Source organism: Tachysurus vachellii, chromosome 2 (genome assembly GCF_030014155.1).
Source record: "Tachysurus vachellii isolate PV-2020 chromosome 2, HZAU_Pvac_v1, whole genome shotgun sequence".
Classification (NCBI taxonomy): Eukaryota; Metazoa; Chordata; class Actinopteri; order Siluriformes; family Bagridae; genus Tachysurus; species Tachysurus vachellii.
This window is the reverse complement of record NC_083461.1, coordinates 9738165-9761483: the sequence shown is the minus strand read 5'-3', so window position 1 is coordinate 9761483 and position 23319 is coordinate 9738165. Positions and strand designations below refer to the sequence as shown.

The 23319-nt window shown below is 37.1% G+C and overlaps 1 protein-coding gene across 1 annotated transcript; it reads left to right on the top strand.

Annotated features, from left to right (window-relative positions):
* Nucleotides 1-498: 498 nt before the first annotated feature.
* epas1a (endothelial PAS domain protein 1a) lies at nt 499-23051 on the top strand. Its single transcript, XM_060896022.1, has 15 exons — nt 499-803; nt 6454-6644; nt 10943-11088; nt 11212-11296; nt 11840-11958; nt 12066-12268; nt 13064-13170; nt 16727-16874; nt 17026-17216; nt 18236-18399; nt 18503-18598; nt 19591-19968; nt 20060-20177; nt 20267-20428; nt 21123-23051. The coding sequence occupies exons 1-15, from the start codon at nt 778-780 to the stop codon at nt 21272-21274; spliced, it is 2286 nt and encodes a 761-aa protein (XP_060752005.1). The 5' UTR covers nt 499-777; the 3' UTR covers nt 21275-23051.
* The last annotated feature ends 268 nt before the right edge of the window (nt 23052-23319 follow it).

Here is a 23319-nt window from a genome sequence, read left to right as displayed (position 1 = left end):
CTTCTTCTTCTTCTTCTTCTTCTTCTTCTTATTATTATTATTATTATTATTATTATTATTATTATTATTATATATTTATTTCTTTTTCTCTCCCTTCTGTTTCCATGCTTCTGTAAAGCTGCTTTGAGACAATGGGAATTGTTAAAAGTGCTATGCAAATAAATTGAACTGAACTGAAACATGCAAACTCTGCACACACAGGGACTCGAACTCAAACCCTCATCCCCCAGGGGTGTGAAGCAAACATGTTAACCACTGCCCTCTAGAACTTGGAACCAATGTACACATTTGAATTAAGTAAATTCAATAAGCTTTTTTTCTTTAGTGTGTGTTCTCAACTGTACTGTACAAAAAAAAGTAGCCTCGTCAAGTAAAGGACACTACATATGCGAAAGAACCGCAAAACACGGGATATTAAAATCAGTGAGTACGCTGTCCGTTTATTTATTTTTTGGTCCATATGGCCTTCCATAGCAGGCTTTAAACTTGCCCTCGCCAAGACGCGTGGCTGAGAGAGTTTTCCGACCTTAAAGCGCTCGCACCTCCCCGCCTGCTTTACACCGGAGAAGCAGTGCAATCCTCGGCAGTGTTCTGAGACTGCACTTTACTACTCCGACACCTCATCGGAAATTATTTTGAATCCAGAGCATGGACATTTCATCAAAATAAATAAATAAACGACAACGCTGGAGTTGGATACTGACCGTACTTTTACGCATCAAACTTTTCTACCCAAGAGTTTTATGAACTGCACTATTTTAGGGTCGGGAATTAACCATGGCTTCTGAAAAAGACAAGAAGAGGTAAGTCGTGGGAAGAGGTTATTTATTTATTTATTTATTTATTTATTACTTTAGTCTATAGTAGGAATAGTATGTTTGTAGAATGGTGTTTGGTGGGTTTGTTAAGTGCGCAGTTATTTCCCGGTGGAGAAGCGCACGGTTTTACACTCATCCACCTGTGTCCAACACTTTTTTTTTTTTTACTTAAATACAGGAAAAATAAATAAATAAAATCGCATCTTATCTATTGACAGTCAGAAAGCATCTTAGAAAAAACTTATTCAATGGTTTTTCATTGGGTTGTTTGAATAGTTCAAGGTGATTAGTGTCTACTTGGGTTCTAACTTGGATTCCCTTCTGAGAGGGAAACAGATTTATAGGGTTCCAGGATATAAAATATTCACCAAAGGGTGAAATTAATTTTTATTTATGACTCAGTATTTAAAAAAAAAACTTTATAAAGTCTGATAAAAGAAAAAGTGCTTAATAAGACGAGGTGCCAAAAGAAATAAGCATGTTATAGTCAGTGATTTAGTTCAAAATCCTGATGATCACCTAGCTCAAAAACCTGCTTTAGACTTCTGAGGTGGTTTCCTCACTGTTTCCTTTTTATTCATAACCATTTCCTATTTTAGACACAAACAGAAAGAAAAACAATTCTACTATTTATGACTAACATTTTTGGCAGTTACAATCCAACAAGGGTCATTAAAGTTGAACCAGATAAGATGTTAAGCTTGTGTCGGACCTTCTGAGAATATCCTGAAGAAATGTAGCATTCATTATTCAATAATTCATTTCCAGTACAGTTACTTTGTCAGAGAACATCTACTGCAGTTCTCTGTTATAAAAGAAAAAAATCATCTGGAAATATATAGATGTTGAATGATGTTTTTAAATGTTGTGTTTTAGTAAATTACACTTTACAGCAACTTCACATCAGGTGGTTTAAAGTTTCATTTAAATTGTATTACAGGGTAAATTCTCACGATAAACTTAAAATGAATAATAAAGACACTTCGGGTAATATCACTCTTTCACTGTCTCCCTATCTTTCTCTCAGTCTGTCTGTCTGTCCGTGCTAAAGAAATTGTTCTGTTTTGCATTTAGTACAAGCAAACACTGAGCTCGCTTTTATTGCCACCTTCACTGCACTACACAGTCAAAAAGATCCCTGTTTACTACATCGTCCCAATTCACTGCTACTGGTATTTTCTTTAGTTGAGGTTTTTTGCATGATTTTCATTTTGTATCCTCATATCTACTGTTTGGGTATTTAATCAGTATTAATCAGTGCGTTAGTGGTGTGGTTAATGGATGTTCAAGGGACATTTACAGAAGGACTAATTTGTTCTTAGTTGCTGCACTATTCAGGCTATTATTTGTTTGTTAGAAGGAACATAATGTTCAGGGAAGATTAAGATTATCCCCTTTCTAAATTGCCATTAAAGGACAAAATGCATGGTTAGGTATATTCAGTATAGCTCCAGTCTTGTCTAGTCCTGTCTTCGCTTTATCAGGTCGTCTTAAGTGCCTCGCGCTTAATTTTATTTTAACTTCATTTCTTTTGAGGGAGTTTGTGGTTTGAAAAGAGCTAATGCCTGCACTTGTGTCCATAATCATTTAATCAACTATAAAGACATTATCAGTGATTTTCTTTTCTTTTATTTAGTTAGTCATCATCATTTTTCAAGCTTGCGTTATTTTATACAATAGCACCCTTTGAACATGTCTGTTATAAATGGCTTCTTGTAGATTGTGGGGCTTTTGTATAATAATTTAAATACCCTTTCAGTGTGAATGGATACACTGTGTTGCCAGAGGTCTCTTTTTTCTGAATTCAGTGTAATCTTGTTATGTGGAGAGAGCGATTTGAAAGAGGGGCGAGGGTCAGCTAAGCAGTCATGTGACTACCTGTTTTTCTTGCCAATCAAGAGTTAAAAAGGCCACTTGCTATTTGAGGATAGATTGAAGCTTTACCTTATTTAACCCTGATTATAACCAGCGTTGTGATATGGATTTGAGAAGTCAGTTTCCTTCTCTTTTATATTGATTGGTATGTTTTATTGAATATTACAGAATATATTTGCTTAAATGTATGGATTTAAGTCTATAATTAATCAAATGATTCTAGGTTACAAATACACAATTGTTTTAGTATAGCTCTTCATTTCAAAGGGGCGCACAGTTACTGCTGAGTCAGAGCATGAAAAATTGGATTAAACTGTTGCACGAAACAAAAAAAGTTGCCTTCCCTTTCTATCTCTTCCTGTCCCTCCCGAATGTCTTTTACATCTCCACCAAATCTGCTTTAACATGAAGCACTTTTCCCCATCTAGTGCTTGATTGACATTTTTAATCAAAGGCAATCTATAACTAAAAGCCAAAGGTAATGGCTAGTAAGTTGCTGTCAAACCACACAACATTTATAGCTCATTTTGTTGTAATAATTCAGTGAAAGAAATAAGAGTGATTATGCTGTCAGCCTAGGGCATGTGCGAATAACACACACGTGTTAAAATTGCTGACAGCAGAATGTGCAGCAGCACACCTTGACCTCCTTTTTTTCGTTATCGAATGCTACAGAAGCTTGTGAATTCTTTTAGTGAGTGTATGCAGAGGCCCCTTTGCCCTGCTAAAGCTGAAGCCCTGTACAGTGCAGACTTGAAGTGGAGGTCAGCAGCTGGAGTGTGTGGGAAAACGACTTGGTACACTAGGCCACTTCATTCTGATGAACAGAGCCAAGAGGAATGAAGCCAAGGCTACTGCAGAGAGAGAGAAAAACAGCAGACGAAAGAACGGGAACAAACTATCAGCCAAAACAACATAGCTACTCAAATACATTGAGTTATTTTAATAACTACGTAATTGCTTTTCGTTTATTATAACAGCTTCTATGTTTATTATAGGATAGCTATTCAAATTGTGACATTACTCCAATATGTTATCATAATTCTGTTGGGTCTCATGTTTTGGAGGCTCCTACTGTATGTTATACTGTAGTGGGCCTCTGTACACTTCTCTTCTAAATAATGGCCTGGTTTATACTTGCGTGACTGTGTGTTTGCGTGCGGATGCAGCAGCAAGGTGAACAGCATTGTTCACATACCTGTGTGTCTTAAGTACTTCTGTAAGATTAACAGCGACATCCACTAGATGGCACGTCAGAGCCGAGCCATCACTCACTGTCAGGTTTTAATGTAAAGCTATAAAATAGTGATTTCATGTCATATCTCTCTCTGTACAGAAGCATGAATCTGACCGTATGTTAGTTTCTTGTTAAAACTTTACATTGTTGCCATGCTTTGCCTCTTAAATGGAAAGCTGTCCCTTCAAACATATTCAGATATAATGACTACACTAGAAGCTGCAGAAATGTGTAATATATCAATCTGAAGTAAAGGCACAGTTGTAGTTTATTTGTTGTGGACAAGAAGAAACCTTTATTGGTCACATATACATTACAGCACAATGAAATTCACTTTTCTGAACATATCCCAGCTTAGGAAATTGGGGTCAGAGCACAGTGTCAGTCATGAAACCCTTTTGACTAGACTAGAGGTTAAGGGTCTTACTCAAGGGCCCAGCAGTGGCAGCTTTGCAGCGCTGAGACCTGAACCCACAACCTTACAATCAACAACCCAGAGCCTTATCCATTTGAGCCACCACTGGCCCTGTATCATATATCATATCATATCATATCCAACTAAACTATTCCACCATCACTATTTACACTGTGTCCACCCAGAGTTCAAAATCAATGCAGGAGAAAACAAACGCAAACCAATTAAAGCAAACCATTCAAAAACTGCAGCCCTCATCCTGTAGATAGATTAGTGTGTAGTCTGAGAATGGGCTATTAAATGGGTTTATTAAATCAAACCATAGATCAGCCTTTGAAAACCAAGCTCTAGCTACAGCATACAAAGTATAGACTAAGCTGGAACCTTATTTGCACATGTTGCTTTGCCTCGGGCTCGAAAAGTTTCAATAACAGATTAAATAAAAGCTGACAGGGAGAACATCCATGTCATCATCTGTCATCTTTGTCATTTGCACCTCTTGCAGTAATTTATCATCACCGGTTTTTTACTCTTTATCTTTTTTCCTTTGGACTGCAGTTTGCAGTGATGGCCCTGTGTTTTCACTGCATTTCTGTCACTGTGACGACTGAGGATGCGTCAGGTACACTGACTGTCAGACTGATTGATTAATCAGCTGTAGGTTTTGTTTGACACTTTAAAAACCATGTACATTTTTGTATATTTGCAAGTCCTCTTTTCCTAGGGTTTTGTCTGCTTGCACGGATATTAGTACTGTAGTTGATGGTATAGTAGTATAGATAAACAAATAAATAAATAAATAGATGCATAATATTTTTAAGCTTGCTTAACTCCTTGTTCCTTTAAAAAAAATCTTTGTGTTTTTCCAAAATGTCTTGATAGATTTATGTTTTATTCATATTGAAATTTCACCCTAAAATTCTCATCATGATTCACAGAGTATTAATATAATCTACACTAACCTTTAATTAACTTTCCTAACACCGCAGAGACAAGCATGAGCCCACATTTCTGCTCGACATTTTAATCTGCAGTTTATGTTTAGCATATAATAAGATTGATGAAAAAAAATCATTTCCCAAGAACTATCCTAACCGGCTTCTTACACCAGTGGCAAATTTGTCTCTCTCTCTATCTATATAAAACCAACTCTCACAATAAAAGCACAACCACCAGACAGCAGTTAATGCAGTTCATAGCTCTGATTTTTGTGTTTCCGTTTCTGTCTGTGTGTATAATAATGCAAATAAAGGTAGTAAAATCCCAGTGTACTGAGTAATTTCTCTTCTACAATGAACGAAGAAGCAAAGGAATATGATTTGAGCTGTGTGTATTGGTGGCATGGGTTACTGTGGTGTGCCACACTGGGGCATGTGGAGTTCAACTTCTCTCTGCCACAAATTTTCATACTTTCATAACCCAAAATTCTAAGCCTCAGACCACAATGCCTTCACTTCCGGAAAGATAATGCCTTCTATATAGAAGTCTGTTGATCATTGTGCATTTCTATATATAGAATTTCTTTTCAGCTAATATCAATGATACAGTTTTCCTTATGTACATACAGTATGTACAAATATTAGACAGGGGTAAAAAGTTTCTTTTTTTTTTGGCTAAACTATTTCTTTAAGACGATCTATATGTTTTGTCAAGCGTCACTGCTAGTACGTCAATGGTCATGGTATTTAATAAAGTCAGACTATTGAAGAATTAAAATAAAGTTGAGGTCTGTGAGTTCAAGGTCATTAAGGACCCTCATGATGATAAGCCACATTTGGCCATGCTGTAATAACCCTGCCTCACCCACGCGTTACTGTCTAATTTCATACTGTTGTCTGGCTCTGTGCGTTCTGATAATGACTTCATTGTTTCCCTCGGAGGGCATGTCCGCACACTCATTTACAGCGGATAAACAGGAAGTAGTAGCGGCCTGCTCAGGTATAAACTGAAAAAGATCACCAGACATTCTGGCTCTGTGCTACAGTACAATCAAGGCCACTGGAATATTCATCCTGTTTTAAATATAGTAGAGCTGTTTGGCACACCCTGACATCCTCCAGCAGTTGATTGAATTGTGTTGACTTTTGACCTTTGGCCTGTGTCCACAGGCATCCTTCAGAACGGAGAAAAGAGAAATCGCGAGATGCAGCACGCTGCAGGAGGAGTAAGGAGACGGAGGTGTTCTATGAGCTGGCACATCAGCTGCCACTGCCTCACAGCATCCGCTCACACCTGGACAAAGCATCCATCATGAGGCTAACCATCAGCTTCCTGCGCACACGCAAACTGCTCACATCAGGTTTGGGTTACACACACACACACACACACACACACACACACACAGCTCCAGTCATATTAATTGCTGAACTGCTCCCACCCATTTACATATATTTATTTGGTTAATGGGTTTATCCAAAGCATTGGGCAGAGCAGATGAGGGTTTTCCTCTGTACACACCCTTAGTTTTTTTCCACTGCAGGTTCTGCTGTGTGTCTTATTATAATTATTTCCACTGAAAATTGTTTCGTTTGTTTTCATCATGGTGCCTTCAATTTTTAGCCTTTGTTAATCAATTGTATTAGTTTTAAGCTGAAGCATACAGATATTGCCGTATGCAGTATTGCACTGCTCAGGAGGCAATGAGGGGTAAGCAATATTGATTTGATAATTAATTTCATTTTACAGAATATTATGATGCTTTTATGAAGTCTCGCCTGATTTTCAGCGAGGCTAAAATAATCAGGTTTGTAAGGAGAACTCTAAACTCTGTGGTGTTAGTCAGACCGAAAATAAATAAATAAATAAATGGGGCTATATGTATTTGGGATTTAGTAGCAGTAATAATAATAATAATAATAATACATTATGAGACATGGATTTTATTGGAATTAAAAGTAATGAATCTACACAAAATAGCCAATATTATAGCAGCCAGGGGAAAAAGGCTATTTGTTAACAATGCTGTGATGTAATATATCTATATGTAATCATGTAATACACTTAATTATTTTCAAACCTCCTCTTCATATCTATCTATGACTGTTTGTCTCTATCTATCTATCTATCTATCTATCTATCTATCTATCTATCTATCTATCTATCTATCTATCTATCTATCACAAGGCACTGTACGCAGCACATTTTAATGCAAGTTAAAGGTTGAAGCTAATTATTTATACTTGAATGTAACAAATTACAAATATGATTTAACGTGTCTTTTAATATCACAGTGCGTTTTAGTGTCATTTGAGTTAACTCAAGACGATGAGCAGTAATATTAATATATAACACATTACAGACAGAAATGGTCTAGTTTTTTTGCTGTTGTTGTTTCTTTTGTATTTCAGATTCATGTATTAAAAAACAAAAAAAACAATGGCCATGAGTTTACAGTGAACAACCGTCCACTTTAATTGAATTCTGTTTTAATACACAGTTGCCAACCATCTGAATCCATCTGCTTGCTGTCCAAACCGTCTGTTCTCACAGGCCCTTAAGGCTAATGTTTGCAGTTGCTGCATGTTTTTGCTTTAGTAAACTGCAGGTCAATGTGGTCCAGCTTAGATGAGTCAGTCAAGAAGTAAATTTAATTTGCTAGACAGGAACATTTTATTTTTTTGACCTGAATAATGCATCTATGCTTTTAGAAGTATGATGCAGATCATCATTATGTCTTTGAATGTGGGTGTGTGAGTGTGGGTGTGTGAGTGTGTGTTTGTGGGTGTGTGTTTGTGGGTGTGATTGTGTGTGGGTTCATGGCTGTGTGTTTGTGTGCTTGTGTGTGTTTGTCTGTATGTGCAATTGTGTGCGAGCGTGTGTGTGCTTGCGTGTGTTCATCCGAGCGTGCTCGTGTGTGTGTTTGTTCATGTGTTTTTTTTTGTGTTCATGTATGTGCTTTTCGGGTGTGTTCTCGTGTGTCTGTGTGTGTCTGTGTGTGTGTGTGTGTGTGTGTGTGTGTATGTGCGCGCGCCATTACAGAGCAGCAGCAGAGACGTTCTGTACTCTGTGACACAATAAGATTATGATCTCAGGAACATAGACAAAGACCGTGGGTGGTTTCTAAAGTTCATCACTGATTACTAACTCACATGGTTGTGTGTGTGTGTGAAAAGTGTTTGCAATGGCAGGGAGCATAATTCAAACAGAAATATGGTCAGAGAGTAAGCAGGTGGTGATAATGCAGAGTGATGTAAGACAAATTGTGGTGAGATTAGATGATGTAGTATTCTGTGAATGATAGTCTTTCTTGTTCATCTTCTTCATCCTCTTTGTGGTGGTGTTCTTTTTCTTCTCGAAAAGCCTAAGGTCAGATATCACACCTTGATGTTAACAAATGAGAACTATGTTTTTGTTATTTTGTAGGTGACGTTATTCATCAAGCAATATCAAAGTGTTTTGTCTTTTTTCCAGTACTGTAGTTTCTCTTATCTTTCTAGTGCATCTGATGGCCTACAACATTTGCTTGGTCTCGTGTTCTTGTGATGTTGAATTGAAAATTAATTTCATTTCAGTTCAATTCATGTATTTAGATTTAGATTAGATGAACAGCAGTTTATTTTTAGTGTCCTTTACTGCATGCAATTCAAATTTTAATGAAACCATTAACCAGTGCTTGACTTCACACCCACCTATTAACTAAAACAGCATTTCTATTCTTGATGTGGAGGGAGATCATTTCTGGAACGAAACAAACTCTGATGAAAAAAAAAAACAAAGAAAACTAACATAGTCCACTGCATTATTATACGACCAAACACAATTTTGCGGAGATATAAAAGTTATACCTATAAAGACCTATTAAAAACACAACTGTACTTTTAACCTTTAGCTTATTATTCCATTATTCCAGCATTGTTGGTATTACCATGAAAACACTACCCTTTTATTTACACATTGTCCTGCAGTGCTAAGAAGCAGTAAAGTTGTGTTCAGGTATTAGCATTACTGATTGACACAATCTAGAAAAATCCAGTCCTGATTGGATCTGTCATCTAGATGCGATCAAGCGTGCACTTGGCAGCTCAAGCATATCTGCTTGCCTCACTGTCAGTGGTCCGTGGCGTTCTATCAGAAAAGCGTAAGAAGATATTTCTGCTTCATGTCAGAAAAGCACAGTAGAATAGTCCAAAATGAATTATTATACACTGGCACCATTAATGTTAGAACACTACTACTAGCCAAAGTCTGGGTTGTTACTGTTACCATCAAGCTATTTTAACTAAATGGTGTGTTAAATGTGGTTATTACTTGCATATCTATCAAACTCAATTTTGCACCATTAAGCATCTATTGAACTGATGTTACTTGCACTATTAATATTCATTTAGCATAATAATCAGTCAGACGTACATTTAAAAAAAGAAATGTACCACAAAAAAGGCTTTTGGGAGGTTATGCTAATTTTTTTATAGCATAATTAAATTTCATTCATTTCATTCAATTTTATTTATTTGTTATTTTTATTTAATATTTTTTATAGCAAGAACTGAAGAGTAACAGATAAATGAGAAATTGCTTATTTTTCTAACATTTCTCAAATATTCAACATCTGCTTTATTTTAAATAGGATACAAATGCAAAGTGCTTATCTGTGCTTATTTGCATGTACAAAAATATTTGTACATCTCTAGGGAACAAAAGTGGGGGAATAAATGGCCTTCAGTAGAAAACGTGCTTTTATTTCAACTGAAATTTTCATGTGGTTTTGATTTTAAAAGTCATTTTTGAATCCAAATCAAATCATAAACTAATGAGTGCAAATTGAAATTTTGTATTAGTATTTTATATTCTAATATTTTATTTATCTATATAAAAAGGGTTTTATTTGATATTTGCAATTTTGGCTAAATGACTCATACAAATTATGGCACCTCCAAATTAAAGTACTTAAATAAAGTTATTCAGTAAAGATTGCTTGGTAAATACACTGAAACCTATAGAAAGCTAATGTAGTTAAGAGAACACAAGGAACCTACTATAAGTTTAAGTGGTGAAAACAGGCTAATTTGAGAAAAAATGAGCACAGTTAGACATGCTCAAACAAGAACTGCTTCTCAGGCTGTGGTAGTGATTGACAGAAAGCATCAGAAGAATGCCAGGAATGTCAAAGCCTGGCACAGAAGTAACCTAGTTGGACATCAAGGTGCAGTATTTTATAGTGTGCAGATGTTTTTAAATACTGTAGTTGTAAAAGTAGAAGAAAGAACAAGGAGCCTGATCACTTGCTTGAGGAGAAAAAAAACTCTGAATGTAGCAGAAAGAATGATGTCCCGTCTGGGTCAGAAAGACCACAGTCAGACCCTCGCGCCCACTCCCAGCCTTTGAGGGAAGGAAGGTCTTATCAAGGGGAAGCAGATTTCCACCTCCCAGCATGAGGCCTAGCTTTAATTATTGCCTCAAGTTCTTGAGATTGTTCAACAGCATTGTGTGTGTTGAAACTCCTCCTAGTGCTGATGTTAGATCTGAGATTTGTTTTGGTTCTCATGATGAATTAGTCAATAAAATAAATAAAGGGTTTTTTTTGTAATGTAGTTATTTGGTGAATTAATAAGATTTAGAATTTCACATTTAAATGTTTTTAATGCGTGTTATTCACAGCATGCTTTAGCGGACAAGTGAAGGAGGATACACAGATGGACACTCTGTATTTGAAGACTCTGCAAGGCTTTGTTGCTGTGGTGACATCAGAAGGTGACATGATCTTCCTCTCCGAGAACATCACTAAATTCATGGGTCTCACACAGGTGAAATTTTTTGACCTCTGTCAGTCCAGTATGTGTATGATTGTGATCGAGCTAGCCAGGATGCTAAAGTGTTGTATGTTGTCTCTCTCTTTCTCTTTGAATCTTTTTGGTACATCTAAACAGGTGGAATTAACAGGACAAAGCATTTTTGATTTCACACACCCCTGCGATCATGAGGAAATCAGAGAAAACCTTACTGTCAAAGCAGGTGTGTAATTGTTGACTTCTTGTTTTATTTGTGTTTTGAGATGCGGAGCCTAACATTTAACCCTTTTTACATTTACAGCATTTGGCAGATGTAATTGTCCAGAGCGACTTACAAATTTTCTCTCATTTAATACAACTGAGCAATTGAGGGTTAAGGGCCTTGCTCAAGCGCAATTCAGTATTGGATTCAAACTCGCTAGTCTAATACCTTATCCACTAGGCTACCACATTTTGGCTTTCAGAGTGAGATGCTTTTTCCTTCTGTTGATAACCTTACACTGAGTTTTAATGGTTTAAGATAATACCTTCAACTTTTAGATGCACTTGGGGCATCTCACAGTGCAGAAATAGGTTTGATCACTATTCAATGTGAAGATATAAACCTTTGTGTTAAAGGTTTGTTTTTCAAAACAATATTCCTATTAATATATTACCCAATGCAAGCTAGGGTAAACCAGAAATACTTATACTTACAAAAAAATATATACTGAGCCGATAATAAATTTATTATATTGCTAATAAATGGCTTGAATGTGTTTGTTAGGGCCAGCGTATGGCAGGAGATATAAAGAGCTAAAAACAGAGAGAGATTTCTTTATGAGGATGAAGTGCACGGTCACCAACAGAGGACGCACAGTCAACCTTAAATCAGCTGGCTGGAAGGTAGGTGCATGTGGATACATGCAAACATAAACACGATTATTACTCTTCCATTATTACCTAAGTTTTTTTTACTGTTATGTTTAGATGTAGTGTGTGTCTTTCCGCAGGTGCTACACTGCACGGGGCATTTAAAGGTATACCCCAGCCGGCCTCCTCATGTTTTGTGTGGGTTTGCTGAGCCCCCGCTAACTTGCCTGGTAGTGCTGTGTGAACCAATTCCTCATCCGTCCACTGTGGACACACCAATCGATGGCAAGACCTTCATGAGTCGACACAGCATGGATTTGAAGTTCACCTACTGTGATGAAAGGCATGTAACACTCTGTAACTATTCTGGCTGTTAAGTGTTTCAGAAACACCTAAGGGGTAAAATGAGGTGGAAAAAACAAATATATATTTATGATACAGCGATTGCTGTACAAAAAGGCTTGATGTCTATTATTATTTATGGAGTTAATTAAGTTAGCAGTTTATATACAAGTTGATTTTCTGTGACATTTTGCCACTGGTTTTAATGGAAAAAAGAAACAGATGTTAATCTTGTATGAAAAAGTATACCGGCCATCGGATATATAAAGATTTTAGATGACCGTTACTAAGAGGTCAAAGCAATTACAAGGGTAAGAGGAGAAAATACATAAGGATATTAATCAACGATATAAGTTGTGTGTTGATTAAGGTCTACTCTCAAAAGGCAACTTCTCAAAAGCAACAACGTGCCCTTTACTCGCACCGTGTTATTTCAACAAGCAGGAAAAAATCTCAAAAATAACAGACAGGGAAACATACTACAGAGAAAATGAGTGAGAGAAGGATTTATTTTCTCAGAAAACAAAAAGCTCCAATTGTCAACAGTTGGCACTAAAGTGGGAAAGGCACTTACTTGGCTCCTCTGGTCTCATTTAGTGAACTGATTGCTTGTCCTGGGTTTCCCCAGCATGTTGCAAGATTTGTAAATAGTTGCTCCCACCCAAACTCTTCCCCACACACTTTTATGGAATTTTTTTTTTTATGGAAAAAAATCATTTGGATTTTATTTTTATTGCTTATAACAAGTTCGGAGTTGTGATTCTGAATCGTTCTGTTATTTAACCTCGTTTTGCAGTGTGAGAAATTTAATGGGCTACACGTCAGAGGACTTAGTGGGGCGCTCTGTCTATGACTTCTACCATGCACTGGATGTGGACAACATGACTAAGGGCCACCAGAACTGTGAGTACATACTTCTCTTATTAGCTACTGTATGTTTGTACATTCTGTACTTTTTCTACTGCACTGTTGGTATATAACATACAAAAACAATATTCATCCTCACACTTCAGCATGTATATCATGTCCTGAATCTCACTTCATGAGCAATCAAATCATATCATAAGCAGATCCCGTTCCAAGGATGCAGTATGACCTTAACCAAAATGACCCTTTATTAGGCAGCGATCCATGTTTTTTATCTCTTAGAATGGGTTTGACGGCTGTCTTAAAATCAGGCTTCCCTGGACATGAGGCACTTCCCATGCACCCGCTGACTGAGGGAAGCAGATGTCCAGCTTGCGCCTAGGAATTGTTGAGTTATTTATAAGCTCAATGGTTATTGCACTGCACTGTTTATTTGCTTAGCAGATGCCATAGTGCAAATTTTCCACTCTGGCCCAATAGCAATACATGTTTACATAGTGGCTTTACCCTTTAAAGTAGTACGGGATTGAAAAAATCATGCGGTTTACAGACCTTGGCTCTGTTCTTTTCAGCCAGCAAAAGATGAATTGAGTTTTGGATAGTAGTGTGTTAGTCAGAAGGATCGTCTTGTGTCCTTTTTATGTTTTTTCCACTGTGTAGTTTGGTATGTGCAACCTGACCCGTACGTGAATTCAGCTTGGATCTGTCTACACTATATCTGTATCACCACCCATGGCATTTTCTGTATGACATTACTATTTTATAAATTGCAAATTCTTGGATGGCTTTTGCTAACCTCATGTGTCATCAAGTGACTGTTGACCTATCCATACTGACCATCTGCTATTTTTATTCAGATATGAAAGAGCTTTCTCTTATTATTACATGTATTAATAATCACAATTGTCAACACGAGTTCATATAAAGACTTTATCTTCAGGTTTATACATAAAATCTTCAATTATGTGCTTAAATACTACTACTACATTTACTTTAACAATTTGTCAGAAATCATGATGGTTATCTAGCATTATCAAAAGCAGTTATGAGTGTTTATGACTAAAGTTAATTTTAGCAATGAATTTTTTTGTTTGTTTCCTTGTTTGTTTTTTGTTTTTTATAATATTTAGAAATTTTATCAAAGATTCTGTCTAGTTGGCTCATGTGGCAGGCCTGCTAGCATGATACTTAGACAGTGATAATTATGGGTTACATTTTCTGTCAGCAAACCTGTCAAATTAAGTCTTTAGCTATTGTCATCACATTATTATTATTATCACATTAGGTCAAGTTAGATAATTGGCAAATATTTGAAGTGACGATTATGAACAATTATGATTTTCAAATTCTGTCAGAAGGGGGCACGGTGGCTTAGTGGTTAGCACGTTCGCCTCACACCTCCAGGGTTGGGGGTTTGATTCCCGCCACCGCCTTGTGTGTGTGGAGTTTGCATGTTCTCCCCGTGCCTCGGGGGTTTCCTCCGGGTACTCCGGTTTCCTCCCCCGGTCCAAAGACATGCATGGTAGGTTGATTGGCATATCTGGAAAATTGTCCGTAGTGTGTGATTGTGTGAGTGAATGAGAGTGTGTGTGTGCCCTGCGATGGGTTGGCACTCCGTCCAGGGTGTATCCTGCCTTGATGCCCGATGACGCCTGGGATAGGCACAGGCTCCCCGTGACCCGAGGTAGTTCGGATAAGCGGTAGAAAATGAATGAAAATGAATGAATGAAATTCTGTCAGAAATCCTGTTGACGCATGTTAGCTAGTTAGCAAATCAAATTAAAGACTACTACACATCCTCTCAAAGCTTTATTGTGATCTTTTGTGATCTATGATATGCAGATGTACTATATACAAAATGTACTACATTTTGTTTAAGGTTAGTCATTATGTAATGTCCTTTGCACCACTAACATGTATGGACACAAGCTGGTCCTGTGTACAACTCATTTGTTGCCTCTCTGAGGTAAAATTAGCCCATTACAAGTGTGAAAGTCTGATTCAATTTATCAGAGACAGTGACAAAATTTGATTTAAACAGGAATGTCCACAACATCCTTTTATCCGAATTATTATCTTATGAGCAGGAAGGTCCTCCTGGGTGCTGGGGGCTTGATTAATACCTACTAATTGAAGTGTCCTGTGACTTATATGATTAGTGTCTTGTGACTGCTTTAGCAACTGTTCAATCTGGAGTCTGTTAGGCAAGTCACCCCCAAATGAATATCTCACTGATTAATGACATGACCAATTGCCATGGTCTCTCTGATCTTACCCCAATAGTGCTGTCATGTCAGTTAGGTTAGCATCAACAATGAAGATTATGAATCAGGCTGTTAAACTCACTCACTCTCACTCATTTTCTACCGCTTATCCGAACTACCTCGGGTCACGGGGAGCCTGTGCATATCTCAGGCGTCATCGGGCATCAAGGCAGGATACACCTTGGACGGAGTGCCAACCCATCGCAGGGCACACACACACTCTCTCATTCACTCACGCAATCACACACTAGGGACAATTTTCCAGAGATGCCAATCAACCTACCATGCATGTCTTTGGACCGGGGGAGGAAACCGGAAAACCGGAATACCCGGAGGAAACCCCCGAGGCACGGGGAGAACATGCAAACTCCACACACACAAGGCGGAGGCGGGAATCGAACCCCCAACCCTGGAGGTGTGAGGCGAACGTGCTAACCACTAAGCCACCGTGCCCCCCGGCTGATAAACTCTGTAGTAAAAATACATCTGCTGTATGAATGCCAGTGGCGTCCTTCTTTCTGTTTGAAGACAAACTCTGAGAGCTACTCTTGCTTTCAGATGTCAACACAAGGACATACTTTCTGCAGTCTGTGATGTACAGACATCTCCGAGACACTTACTCATCTCTCACTCATAGTGTGGTTAAAGTGCATTAAAGTACACACATTAGTGTGTATGTGTGTATGTGAGAGTGTATGTGAGAATTTCTATAACGCCTTCTCACTGATTTCTGTAAAGGCTTTTTTCTTCGTTTCTTGTAAAAATAAACTATACAAATAAAACTGAATTACCATTATGAATTAAATAACATAAGTAAAAGTAAAAACAGCAAAATAAGAAATACAGTCTAAACATATTTAGATAATTATTTAGCTGTATAGAAACTGGTCAATGCTACAGCTTAGTTGATTGATATTCCAAACATTACAGCATAATGTTGCAATTTTCTGTAAAACCCATATGTTTAGCTGTTTTTTTGGGGGTTTTTTGGCGATTTTTTTTGTTGCAATGTTTTTCCATAGCTGTTTAGTCCAGCCCCTTTGGGTGGCAGTTTGTATAAACAGAAAGGGAAGATTAATCTTCTTAGAAAAATGCACCTTTAAATGTGTAAAAGAGGTCATTGCACAGCCTGTTCTATTGAATAACTTTGGACAATTTGAGAATTCTCTTTGAGAATTTCAGTTCATGTGGAATGGGCAGTAATTGAATTATCACGGTTATTATATCATCCACCATGTATTGTACATGAACCAAATTGTGAACACCTATAATGAATATCTTTTAAAAAAAGGTTTACATGAAACATTATTAATTTCTTTTGTGTGCAGTGTGTGCTAAGGGCCAAGTGGTGAGTGGTCACTATCGGATGTTGGCTAAGCACGGTGGTTATGTATGGTTGGAGACACATGGCACGGTCATCTATAACAGTCGTAACTCTCAGCCACAATGCATCGTGTGCATTAACTACGTCTTAAGGTAAGAGTTCATACGACGGTAAGACCATATAATAGTATATTCACCAAAACCTATGCGGCGTATAACAATTTACAACGACATGCAATATGCCCAGTCTGTTTAGTGCTTAGGTTCCAGCATGATCTCAGATTTTATTACTGTTCTGTTTCAGCGGCATTGAAGAGAAATCCATTGTGCTCTCCATGGACCAAATGGGGTCATTTTTCAAACACCAAGACATGCTGGTCACCAGTGAACTCTTCTGCCCAACCTCAGAAACATTTACCAAACTCAAGGAAGAACCTGAAGAGATCCCACAGCTTGTGCCAACACCGGGAGAAGCAATCATTGCCCTGGACTTTGGTCAGAATTCCACCCACCGCTACCTCTATCCCCACAACAACTTCTGCCTGTACTCCACCCTATCCTTTGACAGCATGCCGACTCCCCTCCTGCATGCATGAACTCATTTAATTTATCTCAGTATTTATCACTGCCTACCTCAGAACCACAACACACAGGTTACCATGCCCATAGTCATGAGCTTTGCATTTGCAGCCTTTGTAAAGATGCATGATTGTAGCTTGGCTTTGCAGCAGGGTGATTCCTTATATAGTGATTTATACAAATGAAAATGATTTTTTTTTTTTTTTTAAATAAATGTTTTTTGGGAATGTTTCCCTGGTAAAAAGCATCGAGTTTCATACTGCTGGGTTGCTGGTGGTGTGTCATCCTCTTTTGGTTTTGGGTTATATTGGGTATGCACTTTCATCTATTATCAAAACTTATTGCATGCAATGGAAATCAAACTAATTTCTCTTGTGTCCATTTTAGATGAAACCCTGGGAGCATGTGTGGTCTCATTTTATCTTTGCCAATCTAACAGTCTCATTTTTCATTCATTAACACATTTTGGCCAGAAACACTAATATCCTGTTTTGATGGCTTACAGAGGACCAGATGCAAAGCATATGATATTGGTCTCAGAATACTTCAGTTTTTTTGGTCGAGACTATTTATACCACATCTGTAGCATATGTGTGATTACCACAAACAAGAATTGTAGCACATTGCGCTTTGATGAGAAAACAGTAAACGTGTTGTACACTTTTAATTAATGTCTAAGGAAATGTATAAAATATAAAATTTCTTTTCTTTCATAACACAGAGACAGCAGCATTCTTTTTCCATTGTATCCACACATATGCTACGAATATTAATATGCAAAATGCTGGACTATTCCTTTAACATTTTATATAATACGATATTTGTATGTATAGATGTACTGTACGTAAATCAGTGTTTCAGTCAGCATTCAGCTTTTAGACTGAATTTTGGCTACAACAATGACATCAACAACCACATGCACTTTGTATTTGCAGGAAATCCAGATTTTGAAGCTTCTGCTACGTTCTATAAATCTCCAAGTCATGTTTCAGTCAATAAGCTGTGGGAAATGGAGTCTCCACACCATAGATCTGACAGCAAGACGGCCAAAGCTTCATCCAGCACAAATTCAACCCTGAGCAACAGCAGCAGCTCCACTGTTCGTTCCCTCTGTGTCACTCATATCAATTTAACAAACAATGCTGATTACCACTTAAGCACTAGTTGTTTACCTAATCATGTTGTTTGCTTGTGGTGTGCAGCCTGATAATGCAGCAGGAGGTTACTATGGTGGTGAAGAGACTGAGCTGAAGGTTGAGCTTACAGAACGGCTTTTTGCCCAGGACACTGACAATGAAGTAAGCTCATTACACGTTTTGGCACAATTTGAGGTGCCAGCGTCTACTGTTTAACCATAGCATTTATCATTTCTGACTCCTGAATAATAAGGCTAAGTGACTACTAAAAGGCTTTTGGTTTCTTTTTTAGCTAAAGCTGCAGTCACAATAAACAGAAATCTAATGTGCTCGGCAAGAAAAATAAATTAACTGAAGGGGAAAGGACTAGAAAGATGTGCATTTGTTGTTTACATTACTGCAAAAAGAACAAAGCATTTTATTAAGTTGAAATATATTGAATATAGTTACATTTGACCAGTGTTTTTTATTATAAAATTAAAATTACCCCAATTTACAATTAGTAAACCAATACATTTCTACTAAGTAATTTTACTGTCAGTTATGTTTTATATTAAATACTAAATGGTCTTCTCTCATGGCAGATACTTTTGCCACTTCACTTTTTTTAATTTAATTTAATTTTTTTTTTTACTATTAAGAAGCTATAGTATAATAATGAAAGTTTGAAATAGAATAAAAATTCTCAAAATATGATTATAATCACCTTATATTTGGTTTATTGGAATCTTAAATACTAGATAAATTTGAACATTCGGATAACATGCCAGATTTATCTAGGTGAACTTTGTCATCTGAATCCACAAGCTTTGTGAGCTAACAGAAACCATTTGTGTGAGATTGTAGTTTATTTGAAAGGTAAATAAAAAATGTAGCTGCTTATAATTATATATCAGTCAAACTGGATTTTTTCTCATTTTCTTGTTTTCTTATTTTTGTCTACTGAAATTTTATTTTTGTGGTAAAATTCTGTTCTTTTTTTCTTCCTGAACATTCAGATCATTTCAAAATGTCTGCTAGTAGTTGAGATGACTTGACTTGTTATAATCAATCTCTAGAACTGAGACAAACTCAGTCATTTTTTTGATATGTTAAATTTAAATTTAAAAGCGAGTGTAAACTGAATTTGTCATTCTGCTGTTTGTCATTTTCAGCAGTGGGACTTTAGTGAACTGGACCTGGAGACTTTGGCTCCTTACATCCCCATGGATGGTGAGGACTTCCAGCTCAACCCCATTGCTCAGGATGAGTCCTTATCCGAGGCCAGCTCAAGCCTTTGTGTTCAGCCTCTGTATTCATTCAGCAATGTTACGAGTTTCTTCCAGCCTTTAGCTCCCCTCAACTCAGAACACAAGAACTGCCCAAGACCTTACCCGGAGATACCACTTGTTCCTCCTTACCAGGCTCCTCCAAATATCCCGCACTCATCCAGAGCAGCCATGAGCCTTGAACAGATTACACTGGATAACAGCTTCAAGCGCAAGAGACAGGATGAATTTAGTTTTTCCTGCTCGTTTCCAGATATTCCTCAAGTAAGGTTTAAGGAAATTTCCCATGCAGATTTAAAAATGATAAATATTCACACAATTGTCCAAATTAACATGCTTCTGTTTGTGTTTGAAGTCTATTAAACAGGATGGAATAAGTCGCAGTGAGTCAGTAGACAACATGTGGAAGCGAATGAAGACTGCAAACACAGATGGGTGTGCCTTTTCTACCAGGAAATCCCCTGATCCCAGAGGTACCTAGTTTCTAAATATGCATATTTTTGTTTTGTCTGTCTCCCATTCCATAACATTTGATGTGCTTGATTTTTGTTTTTTTTTTCAGACCCCTTCTCAGCTAGGCAAGTAGGCAAACATTCTCAACCTCTTCGTTGTCGGCCTCCTCCAGATCCCCGGATCTCTGGAGAGCTCAAACAGCCTTTTATTGAGCGCTTCTGCTCTTCAGCATACAGTCCGAACAGCATGCCACCTTTCAGTAAACTCACAGGTCGGTGCTGTAAGCTACTTTCATGCATGCATTTCTTCCATTTTTTATATTATTTTCTATACACTTCTATAGGCAGTGGTAAAGATGTTGGACAATTGTGAATTTTCCACTGGGACGAATAAAGTATCTATCTATCTATCTATCTATCTATCTATCTATCTATCTATCTATCTATCTATCTGTCTGTCTGTCTGTCTCTCTGTCTATCTATTTGTCTACCTACCTACCTATCTACTTATCTATCTACAGTACCTACCGAGCTACCTGCCTACCTACTTATCTATCTATCTACCTGCCTACCTACCTATCTACCTGCCTATGTTACTTTACTTACTTATCTGCCTACTGTACCTGCCTACCTACTTACTTATCTGCCTACCTACTTACTTATCTGCCTACCTACGTATCTATCCATCTCTCTCTTTACCCGAAGGTTGTTCAAACCCCAGCAATGCCAAGTTGCCACTGTTGGGCCCTTGAGCAAGGTCCTTATAGTGTTCAGTTGTATAAATGAGTTAAATGTGTGTTGCTATGAATAAGGCCGTCTGCCAATTACCATAAATATATTTGCATCTTAAACAAATTTTGACAGCGTAAAGGCCAAGATCTTTGAGTATTTGAAGTTTCAACCTTGTGATTTCTAGCTCACAACCTGAGACTTAACATCACCTTTAACGCATCTTGTGTCTCTTAGGGATTACAAATCGATTGCTAGTCCCCTCCTTTGGCCCATACTGCCTGGCGGAGCTGACGCAGTATGACTGTGATGTGAACGTTCCACTGCAGGGAAATCTTCACCTGCTGCATGGCAACGATTTGCTCAAAGCTTTGGACCAGTCCACGTAGACTGAAATATTTAAGTTAAACCCAGTCTGGGGGTCTCTGTTTATTCAATGCCTACTACTACAGCCATGCCATTATTTAATGGTTGCCTTTTCAGTTACATATATCTACAATGTTAGAATAGAATATTCAATATGCATATCTGTTTCAGCTTCAAACTATACAGTAATTGTTTCTACCTTATAAGCTGTTAATACAGGTTAATAATGTGTAATTTTACATGCTTTTGTTTTGGTGTTGCAATTTTTGCCCACATTCAGACCTATTATTCTGAGAGTAATTTGTTTAAGATGGTATAGCTGAATATTGGTATGACTAGTGCAATTTTCTCGTTTCACTTTTAGATATGAAACATTATTTTATTAGATGGTCTCAAGTCAGATTTAATGTAGTTGTTTATGAGTAACTAAAACATTTTTGTTTTTAAAAAAAAAAAAATTTAAATATTCCACCTGCAAAAATGTTTGGAAATTCCAATCATGAATGTGTGCTGCAATTTAGATCATTTGTAAAATACACTTTTATTTCTTTTTTGTTTCATTCGCTCTTTCCCAACCTACCTAATCAACTGCGATGCTGTATGTTACGTATATCTTCTCTACATCATGTGAAGCACTTTATTTAAAGAGCATTAATATGGACCCTTATTTGTTCATTGACCAAATACAAGAGAACGCTATATTAGTTTTGCAAGTGGTGCTTACTGTAGCTTTCAGTTCTTAGCATCTCTTGACTACATCTCACTTTAACCTGCACCAACCATTATCTGTCTAATCCTTCCCACCAGCATCAGCAACATGATATTCTCAGATATAAACAGTTAAAAATATATATATGCAGTGTCTGATCAGTGCTGATCGGTACCTTATCTTGTGTACCCTAGTACAAACTGTAGCTTTATTATTTTTGCATTCTTAATGCCGTTTAAAGTTAAATGTATTTTTTTGCAGCTCAGCTAATGTACATACGTTCTGTTAATACTGTGGAGTTCTTATATCTTTCATTAATTTACATCTAAAAGGTTTTCTGTAAGTAAAGGTGATAAACATTTGGTGCACCAAACAGTGGCATATAGTAATAATAGTAGTTTATTTTTATCTGTTCTACTCAAACTATGTAGCAGTTCGAAAGTATTCAGGATTCATCATGAAATATAACTGAACATCTATTTAACACATAGCCTTATAAGCTATATTACTGTAACTCATGCACATTTTAATGATGATCCATTGTACCTGGTCAGTATTTATTTTTCTAATGATCCTCATATTTCTGAGTGCCTTGTTTAAATGTTGCTGATAATAATGTCATAGTAATTGCCTTTCATGCAAATATTAATCTCCCAGATATAAACACTGTAACACAAAAAGTACACACCATAGTCATTTTCATCAGTTGACATTTATTCAATTACTGCATAGCATTTTCAACATAAAAGAATTTATTATCAGTTCATTAATTTATTATACTAGTGTGTCCATAAACTGCATATTTGTTATCCATGCAATGTATGACTTAACTAGCTCTGCGTTTAGGACAAACAGGGTAAACCAATTGCAATGTTACATAACTTCTCTGAAGGGAGATCCACTGCTGTTTTTTTTTTTTTTTAGTCTGTAAGTCAGGAAGCCTAAAATACTGAAAGATTATTCTAACTTTACATGATATACTATACATGATTGCCTAGATATCAAGATGTTACCACCTTCTTGTTTCTTTTACTCCATGTAAAGAAGCACTTTGTTGGGCTCTTTTTGATAATAAAAGAGTAGTCAATAAAGTCTGTATCTTTTTGTACTTATTTTATTTGTGTGTGTAATATTATAATGTGCATTAGCTGTGAAGAAGCTTCAGCAGCGCACCAGTTTGTGATAAAGTCTGTCCAGAGCAATGCTACAGCTCTGTGGAAGAAAAGATCTCTGTGTCTGGAACTTTTGGGTATCTACAGTAAATAGGTATCTTACCCCTGAAGGAAGTGGTTAAAGCATGTGAGAATGGTGTGAGAGGTCAGAGACCAGATCTTAACTGCATTCTTTTTGGCTCGGCTG